A 17,997-nucleotide genomic window follows, 5' to 3' on the forward strand; every position below is an offset into this window, starting at 1 on the left:
CGTTGCCAATAGGTCTCGCAGTAGGAAAGTTGGAGCTATTGGTTTTGTAAATGACAAAGCCCTTTATGTTTTTAAAATGAAAACGAAAAAAAAAGGCATTGTTATTTGCAATTGTAATAGCTCCAACTTTCCTACTGCGAGACCTATTGGCAACGCCAGTGCTTGTTCTGTTACTAAATCAACACACAACCAATGAGCAAAATTAACAAATGTGCATACACCTAATGATAGGAAGAAAAGGAGGAGCAAAGCATAAACAAACAAAAAAAATACCAGACACTTTCAAACCAAAGCCAAGTGTTACTGAGCTGTACATAAAACTGAGCCACAGTATAAACAAAACTGAAAAACATTTAAAAAAAAAAGACTAATCAAAATCAAATGAAAGGTTAGCACTTCACAGCAAGAAACAGACCAACCCAAAATTAAAAGAATGATGAACAGTTCAAACAGCCAACTCCCTTCTTTAGAGCCTAGAGGTACATTGAGCGTTTTAAAAAGTGTTCTTCAAGCAACCAACATACCATAAAAAAACACACTCTTCCACCTCTGCCAGTCACTCCTCTCTGACTCTTCCAAACCATTCTGACTACTTTGGTCCCCAAAACATCCTCCCCTCTTCTCATCCAATTCATCCAACTAACAACCACACATGTCCAATAAAATGTTACATCTTCCCTTTACTAATCCACCTCAATGAATCCGTCCATATTCAGAAAATTGGGAGTAAATGTAATGAGATCGCAAAAGCACAAAATGTACAAACTTACCACAACTAATCCTACAAAGGAAAAGGATTCACATATTACAAATCTACGATTTACATCTAACCTTGTGTTCCGGAGTAGCGTGCTACTCGCCACAAAGCGCTTTAGTGCTTCATTGTGGTAGTAAGTGCTATATAAATACAATTTTAGAAATGTAAAAAGAACATAACAAATCAAAAGAATGATAAGTGTAATAAAGCAAACACCGACAACCCTTCAGAGTTGTTAGATGACCAAAAGATGATGCATTATGCTAAACAGTTCCCCAACACAGAATAACACTAAAAATTCAAAAGCAAGTTGAACATTGTAAAGGAATCCACTACAACTCTTCAGAGCTTGGAGATTACCCTTGGATTGTAAAGTATTTGACAATCAATCAACATGAAATAACACCCAAAAAATCAAAAGAATGACAACAAGTGTAAAACAACAATGCAGGTAACCCCAAGATAAAAAAAAAAAAATGAACAGTACTTAACAGGAAAAAACAGACTAACATTAAACCCAAAACAGTGATGCCTTGTTCCGAAAGACCCTCTTGTCAATAGGAATGCTTTCTTTATCTCTTTTAAAGGGTTAATCTTCGCGGGATACACGCATTCCAATGTTTTTACGAGTGAAGAGAAAACAACAATCTTCATTTAGTTAATTAACTTTAAAAAGTGATTTTTCTACACGCCTAGGGCTCAGGCAGACAAAGAAGCAGGCCAGCCTAGGTGTAATCCTAAATCTGCAGATAAGAGCACAGTCTGCAGTCCTGGACAAAGAGTCGCCGGTGCACCAGTGTTCACACACAGGCCTCGAGCACCTGATGAGATAGCACGCCCACGTGCATCTGCGCGCCCTGGATGACAAGCAGCCGATAAATCCCCTAAAACAGTCTTTCACAATGTGGATCGGAGGGGGAGGGGATGAGAAAAGAAAGATTGCCTAGAGCAGCCAGGCCTAGCTAAGACTGAAGCTGTTGGTCATGAAAAAGTCAGTGGCAAGCCCTGCACATCAGAGAAACACAAACTAAGAACCAAATACAGACTTTTTATTCGTTTTTTACAATTGCTTCGAAGCATGTGCCCATGTTGTGTGTAACCTACACCCGGGGCCGCCCAATGATGTGCTTTTGCTGGCGCTGCGTTTTCCTCATAATTATGGATTTGGCGTATTTACCACATAATCCATCATCTGCTGTACAAGCTGCAGATTTGAACAAAAAGATAATTTGTTTCTAGCTCATACGGATCAAAAGTTACTAAAAATGAAGTGGATGTGCCTTCGCAAAGGTTGACTGGTCACTTTGTGTTTTTTTAAACTGTATTTGGGTGTTAAACTGGTACCAATTGGGTGAAAACTTCACTATACTCCAAAAAAAAAAATACGATCACAAAATATGCCGTATTATGCTGCATAAATTGCCTTTTCATGATGCATAATTTAGTATGCCTTATTTGGTCTTCCTCTACCGCATAATTCCAGTAGCCAGACCTATGCCTTTCCCTTTAGTGAAGAGAGTACACTAAGCACAAAAACTGCATGTCTTCCAAAATGAGAACATTGAAAAGAGGACGGTCTTTCACACAGAGGCAAGGCCCGCCTTCACACAGAAATGCAATTGTGAGGAATTATTTGAAAACGTGTTACGATACGCAAATACGGGATCTGGAATCAATTTCAAACATCAGAGTTATATTGTTAACTTGTTTTCAAAAAAACGCTTCCATTCATAGGCTCGGACTTCGCAGCTCTTAAAGGAGAGAATGACTATAACCATCTGTAGGAAAGACTGAACCAGCATCACCCATTTTCGAACCTGCTGACTTCGGACTCTGCAACTGATTCTGAAACCCACTGAGTTGTTTTGCCCACTAAAAACTGAGCATTCCACTCTAAATAATGATATATGGGCCTAAAACAATGCACTTTCTTCCCACCTGATGACAGAACTTATACATCTGAATAGCCTTTCTGTGAGCAGATTTTTCTCTCACTACTAGGGAAACATGGCCGCCAGTTTTCAAGGTGACGCCAAAGGGACAACCGTGAGTTGAAGCAAGCTTTCTCCAAGCATCTTATTCGCAGGAACAATATCGTATGACATGTGACAAAAACGTGAGTTATGAAATGAGCCAGTTGTGCCATTCGAACACTTCAAACCACCTGCGTCATTTGCACGTGAACAATCTCTCTCAGCCAAAGAAAGCTTTCGAAAAAGTCAAAATATGAGCAGCTAATGAAATTCAATCAGGTCACCAGTCAGTTACCCCGAGGGAAAATGTACAACTAACAGATGAAGCTGCAGAAAGTAAACCTGGTCAGCATAAAATGGTTGCCTAAAAAAGCAAAATCACCACGAGAGATTCTCTTAAGAAATGTAGAAAGACGCAGTCATGAAAATAATAGTGCGAGGGCGGCAGAGAAGAATGTAAGCATGAAGCGAAGAAAGGGGAGGAGAAGTGCAGATAAACAGGTATAGGGGAGGAGAAGCCGCAGAGCGCATGCTGGGCGAAGCCCTTTGATGTGCTGTGAGCGGCCGGGAAACTGACAGTAAGGCCGGCCTGCGGCCGGCCATGAATAATTAGGGGAGGAGAAGCCCTTGCCGGGAAACTGAAAGTAGGCCGTGAATGCGCGTGCTTGTTTGGTCACGTGATTCACGTGAACTTAAACAAAACCGCTCGTGAAACCCTTGGTTTCACGAGCGTTTTGAGGACATGAATTCTCGCTACGCTCAATGCGCTTGCGCGCATTGGTAGGTCGCGAGACCTAAAAAACGGCAGCCTCCAGTGCGAGCCTTCCTCACTCTAGCGACAATGGCAAGATTGTCCACATCAGACCGTAGGGCCCGAACCGGTCTATAGGGACGGATCAGGTTTCTCAAGGCCGGTGGGCCTTTACCTTGCAGTGTCTTGTGAGTGATGCAGAGTGATTTAAAAGCAATTCGTTCCTGAATTGGAAGCCAGTGGAGGGCTCTCAGTAATGGTTTGGCTGAGGCTCTTCTTGGCGCCCTCATAAGCAGCCTGGCAGCAGCGTTCTGCACTCGCTGCAAGATATTAATTGTGGCCTTTGGTGCGGCCAGGAAAAGGGCAGTGCCATAATCCAGTCTGGATAAAATTAGGCCCTGGATTAGTAGCTTCCTGGATTGAAAAGGCAGGAGGGGGAGGACTTTCCGTACTGCACGAAGCAGGCCAAAGCATCCTCCTGCAACTTTCTGGGCATGAGTCCTGAAAGTTAATTGGGGTTCGAACCAAACCCCGAGGCTTTTGATTTTCTTTTTTGGTGAAGGCAATTCACCCATGCAAGGCGGCCATTACTCTGTGGGCAAGGATGTAAATTGATGGCCCAGAACCATGATCTCGGTTTTAGCTCCGTTCAATTTGAGCTTTGAGTCAGTCATCCAGGAGAAGATTGCGGTTAAGCAGCTCGAAAGGTTGTCTGAACATCCCCCCTGTTGTGTCAGCAAGACGACTAGTTGTGTGTCGTCTGCATAGCTGATGGATTTGATCCCAAAAGGGGCTACTACCTCCTCCAGCGGGGCCGTATAAACATTAAACAAAGTAGGGCTCAGGGAGGATCCTTGAGGGACCCCACACTGGAGGGGTGTAGACTTTGATATGACACCATTTTCCCAAATCCTAAAGGAGCGTTTATGCAGGAAGGATTCCAGCCATCTAAGGGCAGGTCCTACAATGCCTAATTTAGCGAGACGGTGGACCAAAATTGCATGGTCCACAGGATCGAATGCAGCGCTCAGATCCAGGAGGATCAACGCAGCCGATCCCCCTGAATCTAAGATGCATCTAGCCTCCTCTGCCACTACTATGAGGGCTGTGTCAGTGCCCTGTCCTGGGCGGAAACCCGTTTGGGAGTCGCTCAGTAGGCCATTACTCTCCAAGAATCCTGAGAGCTGCTGATTCACCAGCTTTTCGGCGATTTTGCCCAATCCCGGTAGCAAGGAGATCGGGCGGAAATTAGTGTCCCTTTTATCCTTCCGAAATGGCCTCCACGTTGTTTACCAATGCATGAGACACCTCCAGTTACTTGCCTCGTAGTAACTACGTCACAGAGTTTCCTCTTTCACTCACTCTGTGCCCGTGGCTCTTCTTTCCTGAATGGAATCCACTGCCATATGGATTTAACTGCCATTCAATGTACGTTCATCCAATATTGTTTATTTAGTGGAAGCCTGCATCCGAACATGCACTTGAATTTTCTGACCGATTTTCTGTTTTGTTTTTATCCGAACACTTATTTTAATTTTTTGTTTCGGACGGATCTCATTTTCTTCTGTTCCCACAAAAGTTTGTTCTTCAAAATGGCACTGTGCCTTACCCTTTCATCCAACACCATGGGTTCCATTGCTGAGGCCTTGAGCAGCTAATCGCCATTATTTGTAATAATTACAGCTCACCCGCTATTCTAAGTTACGCTTTGTATTGCATGTAATGCCCCAGCTGAACACTGAGAGCAGCGGATAAGCAACTCTCTCCAGTGCTGTACACACGTATAATGTCCACATTTTAAAATACCATCATAATACCATTTGGCAAGTACAACATGGTACAGTTAAGGAAATGCACAAGGGACAATAAGTAAATAATAGCATGTGCTATATCAACACCACGCAGCGCGTGCAGCCTCCACCCCCTCCCACCCATTTTTTCGTTGTGCTAAAGTGCACCAAGTTTTAAATAATTTGGCGATCCACCCCATACAGAGCCTCAAGCCTTGCCAGTGCATCCCCAATTCCTTTCCCAGCAGCTGTTTAAACTATAAGGACAAGGCACTGGGAACATTCCTCCCCCTTCTAAACTCTTTAACCGCATCGCTGCGGCGCGAATTCCCCGCCCATGCTGACTCCGCCTTGCGCGGGCGGAGTCATGACGGAACGGTTCCGTCATCCGCACAGCTCACCCGACGTGCATGACGGAACCGTTCCGTCAACAGCATCGAAGGGGTTAAGCAGCTTTCCCACGCACTAGCATTTATGCAGCATTACTTAAATCAGCACATTTAGCTTTTATTTTGTCAGCAGGTTAATTGTTACATTTCCAAAATCCAGAAAAAACAGTATGAGAGCGAGCGAGTTAGGTTCAGGTATTTGGCAGTTGATACTTCTATCATTTAATTCCCATTCCCAATGTAAATACTTGGGTCTTATTTATAGACTATGAAACCTATGGTCCTTCTCTTTCTTCTTTGATTCTCTACCGATCCATTCGTCGAAAATATATATTCTTAGGCATTTCCAAACAGATTTTAGTCTCCTCCATGCATCGGATAATTGTCTTCTTTGAACCTGCGCTATAATTGCTTTTTAATGTTTTTTTTTCAATGTTTGTTTTATTACTTTTTGTACACTGCTTATGCGTGGCTGTATATACATATATGACCTGAATTTTAAAATAATTTCACAGTGTATTTTATTAAATGATTTCACTGACACGCATATCTTAATAGATTCCTGTAAATTATTTTCAGTATTAGCTGCTAATCTTTGCAGACCGGAAATTGATGAGACACCATAACGGATGTATGCTGACAAAATGCTCCTTAGAAGTCCATCCTCATTGTGGGTTCTTAATTTTCTTGCTTTCTTTTTCTTGCACAGTTCCTTCTCACCACCAGTCTACCAGCCATTACAAGGTTGAAAAACTTGTAGTAAATGGGCTATGACGTAATGATAGTGGTCTAGAACTGCGTGTTGGCGATATCGCTATTACAATTCATCAGAGTTTGTCAGATACATATGTTAAATGTGATCTGCCAGTATGCAACACACCATCTTTTAATTTTAACTGAGTGTTTGGTCATTCTGCCTCATGGTAGGGTCATTGAAATTGAGTATTCTGGCTTCCTGTGCTCACCTGGTGAGAAGTTTTGATCACCTTCTAATTAATCAGCACCAGTACCAACATGAAGTTTGTTCTTCCTACGAGTAGCGGGCAGAGGTAAATGCTAGGCAACATCAGCCACCGCTGTGGTAAATCCACATTGCGTGCCCACTTACCAACGACTCTCCAATACCAAGTTCACCGCACTACTTGCAGATTTTGTAAACACATAAATAAAAGGCATTGTCAGTTAAAATGCCATTAGCTCAACCTCTCGCAAATACGAGACCTATTGCATTGCAAATGCTGTTTTTCACTGAGAGGAGCTTGTAAACACATAGCCTGACCTTTGACGTCTCTCTTTGAAGAGCAGCCAATGTGACAAGATGCATACAGAATTTAACGACCTCTTCATTTATTACTTGGACTATTGCGACACACTAAAAATCAGCTTAGTTGCGACCCACAGTCTGGGAAACACTGGCCTTAGATAATTCTCAGTGCAGTGGAATACCACAATTTTAGTAGTCTTCTGGGTGACTGGGAACTGGTGCAGTGACATGTCAGAATTGTACTACTATCTGGATAATACAACCTAAGTAAACTTGTCACACAAAATGTCTGGGGAACAAATGAGCTGCTTTTGTGGCAAGCCACTATGATGTCCAGGGCATACCCGGGCTAATGCAATGGCATGCCATCAAGCTGAAACTGAGGGCACACATTAGTACAGAGATATATCTTGGCAGTAATACTGTCGGGCATGGTTACTTGTTCAGGAACCTGTAATGATGTCCGGGATATGTGGACAGTTCCAGGAACAGATTGTGATGCATATGGGGTATATGTTAGCTAGTTCACGCATGTTTCAGTTAAATTCCCCTGCACTGCACAGTGTTGCAATGCCTTAAGCAGTTAGTAGGAGGGTTCCCTTCAGCTCCACTACTTGCCCAATCCCCATCATTGATTGAGACTCCAGAAGTGGCTTTCTTGTCAGACGCAAATGAAAAGACAAATTACGCCGGATCTGAACGTGCACGTTAATATTTTTCTACATATAAAACGTACAGTTCATTTTCTTCATGATGAATGTGTTGAAGATGCGTCATGTTGTGAAGGTGTGTTATGTCATGTTAGTTTGATTTGTTGGTATGTGGTGGTGTAGAAAGCTGTCATCTGAATTTCATCTCTTGAATTTGATACTTCCTGCAGGCTTTTCCCTCTGCGGGAGGCTGGAATGAACTGGAGTGCAACGCCGCTCACGAAAAAAGAACTGGAGGTACGCCATATATTTTCATCACTTATCCAGTTGGGATAAGCAATTGTGTAATCCATGCTAGACTCGAGGGGTCTGAAGAAAGCAGTGTCCTGCAAAGCAGTGTCTTGCTGCATGGCTTTACTTATGGTCCAGCAACAGTACATGGCCTAACTTTTTTAATCTTGTCCAAGTGCAGAGCTTAACTTGTAGTCCTCTTCTAAGGGAGGCGTCATGCTTTTGCATCTCTCCCAGTGTATGGCTTAACTTGTAGTCCTGCCTAAGGGATGTTCTTCACTAGTTCATTCTGTTACTTTTGGGCATGGCCTAGTGCATGACTTAGTTTGTAGTTTGTTGTTTTGCCCAGTTCATAGGATTAATGTGTAGTCCTGTCCCACTGTGTGGCTCCACATCTAGTCCTGCCCAGTGTATGTTATCTTGCAGTCTTGTTTGGTCTTGTCTAAGACCTAAGAGTGGACTCATAGGTAACCCACTGCTTATAATTGGTTGGCTTCATTGTCAATCATTTGCTTGCTTTCTATCCGTCTGCTTCTCAACACTTCCTTCTGCTGCATGTGTTTGTCCACCCCCTGGAGTATGAACACAGTACTATGTCGTCCACTACTTACTTTTCAGCTTCTTCTTTTTCTTTTTGTTTAAGCGCTCAACAATTGTCTGTGTTTTTGAACTGTCTCCATCCTGTAATTCTCCTCCCCCTTTGCGCTTCACTACCAGCTCCTCCCGTCAAGCCTCTCTCCGGTGTTCCTGTGCCTGCCCTAGCAACCTCAACCCTCCATTGTCTGTGTGCTTCCCTAGCCCCTCATCCCACCCTCCTTTATCCATGTGCTTATCCCAGCCCCTCCCTCCTACATACACTACGCTGACCGTCTGCTTGCCTTATCCCCCCTAGTCACCGCTGTCGGTGAGGTTGCCCCAATCCCACCCTCAGTTGCCCACATGGTTGCCCACATTTCCTCTTGTCCACCTACCGTTTCCTGTGTGATTGGCTCCAGCCCCTCCGCCCACTCTCCTTTGTTTTTGTGGCTGCACCTGCCCCTCCCGCCCACACTCGCATTGTCTTTGTGTTTGCCCTCCTGCCCACACTCTGTTGTCTGTGTGCTTTGCCCCTGCAAAAAAACTGAAATTGTCCATGTGCTTGGCCCTCGCCCTACCAGCTCACCCTCCGTTGTCCATGTGCTTGACCCCAGCCCTTCTTGCACACCATACGTTGTCCATGTGCTCACTCATCCCCTCTCGCCTATTCTCCTCGCTCTCGGCATCCTTCTCTCCCGTCCTCCATCCCCCATGTTCCTTCAGGAGCACACACCTAAAAATTAAAAAATTAATCTATCATCGCTGCGCTCCAGTTCTGCACTGTTTCTCGTGTTTTCTTCGGCGCGCAATCCACTTCCCTCGACAGTATTGTTTCTCAATTGCATTTTCCGTGTATCATTTTGACTCAAAGACCTTCGATCTGCAAACTCGTGGCGGGACGTTGGGCCTACCCGCGCCGAGCTCGCTAGCAGTCGATGGAACGGACTCCATTCAAGCTATGTCCCGGATGTTGCGCTAAGTTTCCACACAACGACTTGCACAAACTGTGCAACCTCTGGCTATCCCCGGAACAAGACGATAAAGACTGCGACGCATGCCGATTGTTTCGATCAAAGAAGATGCTCCATGACCGTCTGGCTCGCCGTCACGAAATGCAACATCAGATCGGCTCTGTACTGGACATCTTCGGCGAAGATTCTGACAGAGAAGAGTTCCACGCTCAAGGAGCCGAAGAAGAAGCAGAGCATTTCTCCCTGTCCGATGCCGACTCCGATATGGAAGAAGAGGAGCAAGTTACACCGGGTCAGCGTACCATGAGTACAGAAACCCCCCTTGCCCCAGCAAAACCAGAAGAAAAAGGCTCCGGTCCCTCCTCTGTCTTTGGGCTAAGGTTGGCACCGAGTAAAAGTTTTGTACACCCCGCCCTCGAGCCCTTCGCGAAACACAAGGAAAAGCCTATAGGCTCGAGTCGCCCACATGTAGTGGCCAAGCTGAAACCTTCGGCGTCTAAACCGAAGCATGTCGTGGTAACCATTCCACTGTTACAGAAGAGTAAACCTAGGGAGCCGAAGGGTTCGGAGCCGAAACTGTTGACGCTGAAAACGGCAACTGGACACTGGACATATCCGTTCCAAATTACCTGAGAAAAGGAAAATTGGCCTGCAGGAGGATTGCCACATTCCTCTGAAGAGGAAAAATGTGGGTACTAACCCTTCTCCACCTTACATTCCACCTCCTTCGCATACTGATCCAAATTTTCTCATCACACCCATAAATTCTCCACCACCATCATATGACCCACAGGATGATGGGGATGGGGAATGGGAATGAGGATAGGCCACAGGATACTGACGCATGGGAAGATTATGACACTGACCCAAACATGGATAATGACCCTAATTTATATCCGTCCATACCCTCACCACTCGACGACAACATAGGATACCCAGGGTGGAGAGAAAATATAAACCTGCACCTACTGACCCCATCTCCATCAAGGATCAGCTGCGTTTAGACTCTCTTGTGGTTTCCAATGCTGGCAAGAGAGCTAACTCACAGACCACAGGTGAGTCCCCTCCTCCTGATAAGGAGTCGTAATTAATTGATGCCCCAGGCAAAAGGATAGCGTTGCAAGCAGCTAATCATTGGCGCATTGCTACTGCTCAAGCTTTGTTGGCTCGCTATGATAGGGCTCATTATGATGAGTTAGAGAATCTAAACCAATATCTGCCTAATGAGCATAAATCAAAGGCTAATGACCTTATTCAGGAGGGTAAATTAATCACAAATACCTCCATCAGGTGCGCCTTAGACGCAGCACACAGCAGCTCGCGCAGTAAACACCAGCATACTGCTACGCAGGCATGCTTGGTTGAGAATTTCAGGATTCAAACCTGAGGTGCAAGCCTCTATTCTCAACAAACCATTTGACAAAGAACACCTCTTTGGCCCAGCAGTTGACACTTCCCTGGAAAAAAATTAAATAAGAGACTGAGGTCGCCAAGTCCACGGGGGCTTTGCAGTTACCGTCAAATAGGGGAGCCTTTTATCGCTCCTTTTACAGGTGTGGCTCCAAGAATATATCCACAGAGATCCCTCCTCCTCTTACAAGGGCAACAACCAATCGCCCTCATCAAGAGGCTATTTTAGAGGTGGGTTTAGAGGAAACAACAGTAAGGGAAGAGGCAGGGGCAACTCAACACGCACTTCCCCCTCAAACAAACAGTGACTTACTTCCGCTACCCCGATCATTCCACTCCTGTAGGGGGACATCGCTCCCAATATCTACCTGTCTGGAATACAATCACCGTCCGACAAATGGGTTCTACAAATTATCCAATATGGTTACTGCCTGGAACTTATAGACCCTCCCCCAAAGATTCTTCCAAGATCACATGCAATGTTGCAAGAACATCTCACCCTTCTCAATCAAGAAGTTCTCTTTTTGCTGGAGAAAGGAGCTATAGAACCAGTCCCACTACAATATCAAGGGGCCAGTGTATACTCCTTGTACTTCTTTATTTCCAAGAAGGACGGCTCTATCAGGCCTATACTAGACCTCCGAGAACTAAATCTGTACATTCAGTCGGACCACTTTCATATGGTAACACTCCAAGTGCTCCCGCTCCTTCAGCAAGGCCACTCTCTGTCCCCTCTGGACTTAAAGGATGCCTATTTCGATATCCTAATACACCCTGCTCACCTCAAATACCTCAGTTTCATGGTAGCAGGCCAGTGTTATCAATTCAAGGTGCTCCTATTCGGAGTAACTACAGCATCCAGGGTTTTCACCAAAAGCTTGGCAGTAGTCGCAGCTCATCTACGAAGACAACACATTCCCGTCTTCACATACTTAGACGACTGGCTCATAAAAGCCAGCTCGCAACAAAGCTGTCTGTCCCACTCAAAAAACTGTGCAGTTTCTCCACGATCTTGGATTCACAGTAAATCTGTCCAAGTCCCATCTCCAACCATCCAACACACAAGTGTATTTGGGAGCCAGAAAAGGCCCTGGCCTATCCCAATCTGGCTAGAATCCGCAACATGCAAACTTTACTCCGTCAGTTTCAGCCTCAACACTCATTGCCAGCTCAAGTGTTCATGCAGTTACTAGGGATGATGGCGTCTTGTATCCTAATAGTCCCTTACGCAAGACTTCAAATGTGCCCCCTGCAGGAATGCTTAGCATGTTGGTGGAACCAGGCTCTGGGTCGATTATCAGAGCTACTGTTGGTGGACGACTGCACCCATCGCTCTCTGCAGTGATGGAATCCACAAAACCTTTCAAAAGGGAAGCCCTTCATCGACCCGTTTCCACACATAGTACGAACAGCAGACGCATCACTCACTAGTTGGGGAGCTCATCTCCAGACATTACACACAATTCAGGGCATGTGGGGCTTACAGCAAAAGCAGCTTCACATAAATCCTCTAGAGCTGCTAGCTATTTTTCTAGCGCTCAAAGCATTTCAAGGTCATCTAGTAGGCAAAGCTGTCCTGATTCATACAGACACCATGACAGCAATGTACTACAGACAAAAAAGGGGGGACATTCTCTCCAGCTGTCACAACTAGCACAGACCATCTAGAGATGGGCCATATGTCACAAAATGTATCTCCTTGCAGAACACTTTCCAGGAGTAAACAATCAGATTGCAGAAATGCTCAGTCATCAAAGACAACAGATCCATAAATGGGAACTCCGCCCTCATGTTCTCCTCTCATTCTTTCAGATGTGGGGCTTTCCAGACATAGATCTATTCGCCACAAACCCAAAAGCAAAATGTCTAAGCTTCGTATCCAGGTATCTACTTCCATTGACCAGGGACAATGCACTATGGATGAATTGGTCGGGTATATTTGCCTACGCTTTCCGCCTCTCCCTCTCATTCCATTAGTGGTTCGGAAACTCAGACAAGCGTCCCTGACACTAATCCTAGTTGCTCCCACACGGACCTGTCAACCCTGGTTCACAACCCTAATGGAGCTCTCTGTAGTTCCTCACAGAAAACGACATCTCACACCTAATGTCCTCATGCAGAGCCTTGCAGAGATAAGACATCTATGGATCCCAGTCATCTCAACCTTGCGATCTGGCACCTGAAGTCTTAGAGTTTGGCTATCTCAATCTCCAGCCGGACTGCCTGAACATTGTCAAAGAGGCTAGACGTCCTACCACAAGAGCTGCTATGCAGCAAGAGGAAGCTCTTTGTGATAAGCTGTAATAACAATCCAATCAACCCGCGTGATGCTTCAGTTCAAAACATTATGTGCTATTTATTACATCTGCAGCTTTCAAATTTAGCATACACATCCATATGCTTACATCTTGCTGCAATAGCTGCTTACCTCCAGTATAGACAACATTTGTCTCTCTTCTGAGTGCCTGTCATTAAAGTATTTATGGAGGGACTTAAGAATCATTCCCCCAAGACTTCCACCTGTTCCAGCGTGGAATCTCAACATTTCCCTCACCAGACTAATGGGTCCACCTTTTGAGCCACTGCACAGATGTGAGCTGCAATTTCTCACTTGAAAGGTAGCTTTCCTCATAGCTATCACATCACTGAGAAGAGTAGGCGAGCTTCAAGCACTATACCATAGAAGAACCATTTTTATAAGTACACCAAAACAACGTGGTTTTTCGGACCAACCCTACATTTTTACCCAAGGTCATTTCTGCCTTTCATATCAACCAATCTGTTGAGTTGCCTGTGTTCTTCCCTCAACCAGATTCTGTGGCATAACATGCTTTATACACCTTAGATGTGAAAAGAGCATTACTCTTCTTCATAGAAGGCTGAAAACCTTTCTTTAAGACAAAACCCCTATTTGTGGCTTTTGCTCCACCACATAAAGGCAATCCCATATCAAAATCTGGGATTGCACGGTGGATAGTAGAGTGCATTCAAACATGCTAAGCAAAAGCACTGCAAATATTGACAATTCCCCCTAGAGCGCATTCCACACGCAAACTAGGGGCTTCTGTGGTATGCTTAGGAAATATACCCATAGATGACATCTGCAAAGCTGCGACATAGTCTACACCTCACACATTCACAAAACACTATTGTGTAGATGTGTTAGCAAGACAGCAAGCTATTGTGGACCAACCCGTTTTACGTACACTAGTTCAAACGCCTGCAACAGGTACAGGTTAGTCACCTCTTTAGGAGATCACTGCTATATAGTCTCTGCAAAGCATGTGATCTACAGCTCACATGCCTCGAACGGAAAATGCTACTTACCCAGTATGCATCTGTTCTTGACATGTAGAGCTGTAGATTCATATCCGCCCACCCGCCTCCCCGGGTACCCATACCTGTCACAGTGACATCTTACTTAGATACATATATACATGGACATCTCTTTGTACGACTCTCACTAACTCCATTATCACCCTCTGTGGGAAAACAATCGAACAGTGGAGTCCATGCCCATGCGCACTATCGCCGAAAGGAGTCGTCACCTACCTTGTGACTTGAAACTTCTTCGAAGAAAAACAAAGTGCAAACATCCGGACCCAATACTAGATGGCAGGCTATGCAAAGCATCTGAGTCTACAGCTCTACATGCCCAGAACAGATGCATACTGGGTAAGTAGCATTTTCCTTCTCATGATCATTACATCGACCAGGTGGGTCAGTGAGCTCCAAGCTCTGTCAGTTCACCCTCCATTCACTAGCTTCTACCCAGGCAAACTGGTTGTTCAGACATGTGCCTCTTTTCTACCAATGGTGGTCACTCCTTTTCATGTTGGACAGAATATCACACTTCCTACATTTTTTGCTCCACCTCATCCTTCCAAAAAGTGGATGAGATACTCCATCACTTAGACTCAGAAGTAGCCCTCTTTTCATTGTTTGCACCATGGAGTGGACGATCAACTCTTCATTATGTTCGCCAGGACAAAAAAAGGCAAAGAGGTGGAGCAGTGAACCATCTCTCGATGGATTGTGCTCTGCATTAACATTTGATGTGCATTAGCTAGAAATCAGCATCCTGGGGACTTGCTGGCCCTTTCCGCCATTACTACTGCGTTGGCACACTGGGTACCTGTCCTGGACATCTGCCAAGCCAGTATGTGGGTGTAACTCCACATGTTCACAAAGTAATACAGTCCGCGCCGTTGAGACTGCCATTTCCCCAGTTCAGTTGTCCAGGACTTTTTGGTTTAGGCCAGTTCACAGACCCTCCTCTAGTGAGCTTGAGTGTCTATTCTAAGGTAAGAAATATGCATTGAGAAGTCTCGATCAGAAGAACCTTACTTTTACCTTTGGTATTGCTTTTTCTGGTAGAGACTCTATTTAGCCATAGCTTACTCACCGATCATCCCCTCTCTGCGACCTGAGCTTATCACCCAAAGGATCTCATTAGTTACTGCAGACTGGTAAAACATTAGGTTTTTACGTGGCTCTGTGTTTTATCACGATTATAGTCACAAAAGAAAGTGACGTCCGGGTGCCGGGGAGGTGCTGATAGGGGCACCTCAATGTCCCTTCCAACGTGGCTGATGTGGAGTCTATGAATAGCAAATACCAGCATGCAGAGGTACTGCTAAAGATTTTCCAGATCCAGTCTGATGCTTGGGAAATAATCCAAGATGAGGAATCTGTGGTAGAGTCTCTACTAGAAAAATAATTAGCAAAGGCAAGCAACGTGTTAGACTCTACTATCAAATAAGAAATCCATATGCCCGCTCCATTTTCTCCATACAAGCAGCCAATCTCTAGAACATATTGCCAGCCAAGAGTCAAAGCATCCAGGAGCAGAGGCAGAAACACAACCGCATTCCCTAGGATAGAACCCAGCACAGTAATCACTCCTGTTACCACAAGTATGGTCCAGAGGTATGAAAAGTCCCAACCAGCACACCACACCTAGAAGATGGGCACTCTCCCCAAACTAAACCCCCGCACTGCCAAAATAGCCTTGACATTACCTAGAGATACGGATGTAATCTAATAATTACGCTGTCCCAACCATAATATGACTCCCCACTCAATATTAAGAAATTCCGCCTACCACTCAGCACCTGAAGACCATCCTGCATGATGAGATGGAGGCCTCGAACCATAGCCCACCCCACAAAAACATACCGGGGACATGGTAAGCAATGTCGATCCCACCTCTAACCATACGGTTAAGGGCAGTAACTCTAGTCTTTTTGATAGTTCTCCCAGTCTCAATCTGATATAATTCATGTTGCCATACAATACTAATTCACTGCCGGATCCCTCATCATCAGCAGGACAGGCATGCATCTGTACAGATAAAGGCTATACCAGCCTGTTTAACAAACCACTCAAAACCAACCACAGGTCTTACAAATTCAGGAGAGATCTGCTGCAAATTGATGGCAGCTGGAAGACTCCTAACATACTCCACCCTCCAGGTCCCAAATAGTCACACAACTGAGCACCAAGATGACAAAAGTATGATTATAAAGCAGTGCATCTTGGCAAATCTCCATACTTGACATCTTATAGTGGCATTTCTGCACCTGTTATCCCCCCCGAACCATAGGACCTCGAGTGTATGACCGATTGTCACAGCGAACATAGGAAATTGGATTGGGAACAGAAAAGAACTGTTATATAAATGCACATCTATCTCTCACACTTCCTAGTCTACTGTACTGCTAACCGCTTCACCCCATAACACAGTAACCAAACTTCAAGGGTCATCACTCATAGCATAGGAATGTACTAAAATCCATATGGGTCCTACTCCAAGTAATTTTGAAAAACTCAAACCGCTTTAAAGCAAAGACAACACTTCCAAACAAACGCTCTTACAATTAAACATGCTATCTGTGTCGTTAAGCTCCTTAGCTACCCATATAGGGGTTGTAAGCAATCTACAACTGGAATGCTATAGTAAAGGATTTTGTGAAAGTGCTCAGTATGTGCTTTCTGTGCTTTACAGGTCTTTAAAGAAAATGCTGAGGTGAAAGAAAGGTTTCTCCGAGCATACAAGCTCATGTTGGACTTCTATGGGATAGAACTTGTGGATGAACAAACTGGGAAGCTTGAAAGAGCACAGCACTATGATGTCTGTTTTCAGAATCTAAACTGGTGAGTATGTACTATTTGTTTAAACTTTGGTGGGCATGCAAACCCTGTTCTTGGTCATGTTTGTAGACTCCCCGGAAAAACATTGGGTGGAGAAACAAGAGACAGACATTTGTGCAGCATTGACACCTGGTGGTAAATTAGTGTGAAATTGACTTTAGAATATACATACTGACAGCGTATTGTCATTGATAGGATTGTCACAGGTTTGATTGCAGCAGTGGCACTAATTGACCACATAGAGTGTAGTATTTGCTAGCAAACAGATTGTGAAAGATTGTGAGACCTAGCGACAAGAGTATGTCATTGATCATTGGCTGAAAAGTATGAAAAACATGAGTTTGTTTCAAAGAACTGAGGTTGAATCTTGATGTTAGTGCTAAATTACAGCTGATCTTGGTCATTTTTATTTTGTTTTTGAGTTTTCAAAACCTATATTGGTAGTTGACTTTGATTTACACAGCTTATCGCCTACAACCATAGCATGGCCGGCAGCTCCTTATTTATGGTATCTAGCAGCAGACGACTATTCGCATAAGTATCACAGTTTAACACAGCATGCCGCCTACAACCTCTACGGGCCGGCCGCGTTTCAAGTCACATTTCCTTATACACCTTTCATACTTTCGAACTTTGGTTATTGTATTTGCGATTCAAATTTAAAAAGATAAACGCTAGTTAAATATGACATGACCGTTTATTTTTGACGGATTAGGAGTAAATCAGGTAGTGTATACTCATAAAGATGAGAACAACACAACAAACCAGTAAAAACAAACTAAATCGGCATCAGTCGTTACATTAGGAGCTGACGTATTCGGATGTATGATCGTTCATTCCCAGGCAGGAGCATCAATCTAACTTATACATACCGTCTGAAAAGTAGCCTATACAACATCATACTGTGCAGAGTACCAGCCATAGTGCGATCATGGGGGAGGTAAATAATATTGCAACGGCAGCAAGCACGTATGTACCTCGACCCGTCTCCCGTCTAATATTGATGAAGCCAGGGGGGAAAC

At 44.5% G+C, this 17,997-nt stretch overlaps 1 protein-coding gene across 2 annotated transcripts in view; it reads left to right on the top strand.

The window, feature by feature from the left end:
- The window catches only part of OGFR (opioid growth factor receptor), a 127,662-nt gene that overhangs the window by 80,176 nt on the left and 29,489 nt on the right, over window positions 1-17,997 (top strand). For both annotated transcript variants that reach the window (XM_086932831.1, XM_086932830.1), the window contains 2 exons: window positions 7,805-7,871; window positions 16,830-16,978. In XM_086932831.1, coding sequence (XP_086788957.1) covers window positions 7,805-7,871; window positions 16,830-16,978 — 216 coding nt within the window. The remainder of the gene's footprint in view (window positions 1-7,804; window positions 7,872-16,829; window positions 16,979-17,997) is intronic.

Source organism: Lissotriton vulgaris, chromosome 7 (genome assembly GCF_964263255.1).
Source record: "Lissotriton vulgaris chromosome 7, aLisVul1.2, whole genome shotgun sequence".
NCBI classification, from domain to species: domain Eukaryota; kingdom Metazoa; phylum Chordata; class Amphibia; order Caudata; family Salamandridae; genus Lissotriton; species Lissotriton vulgaris.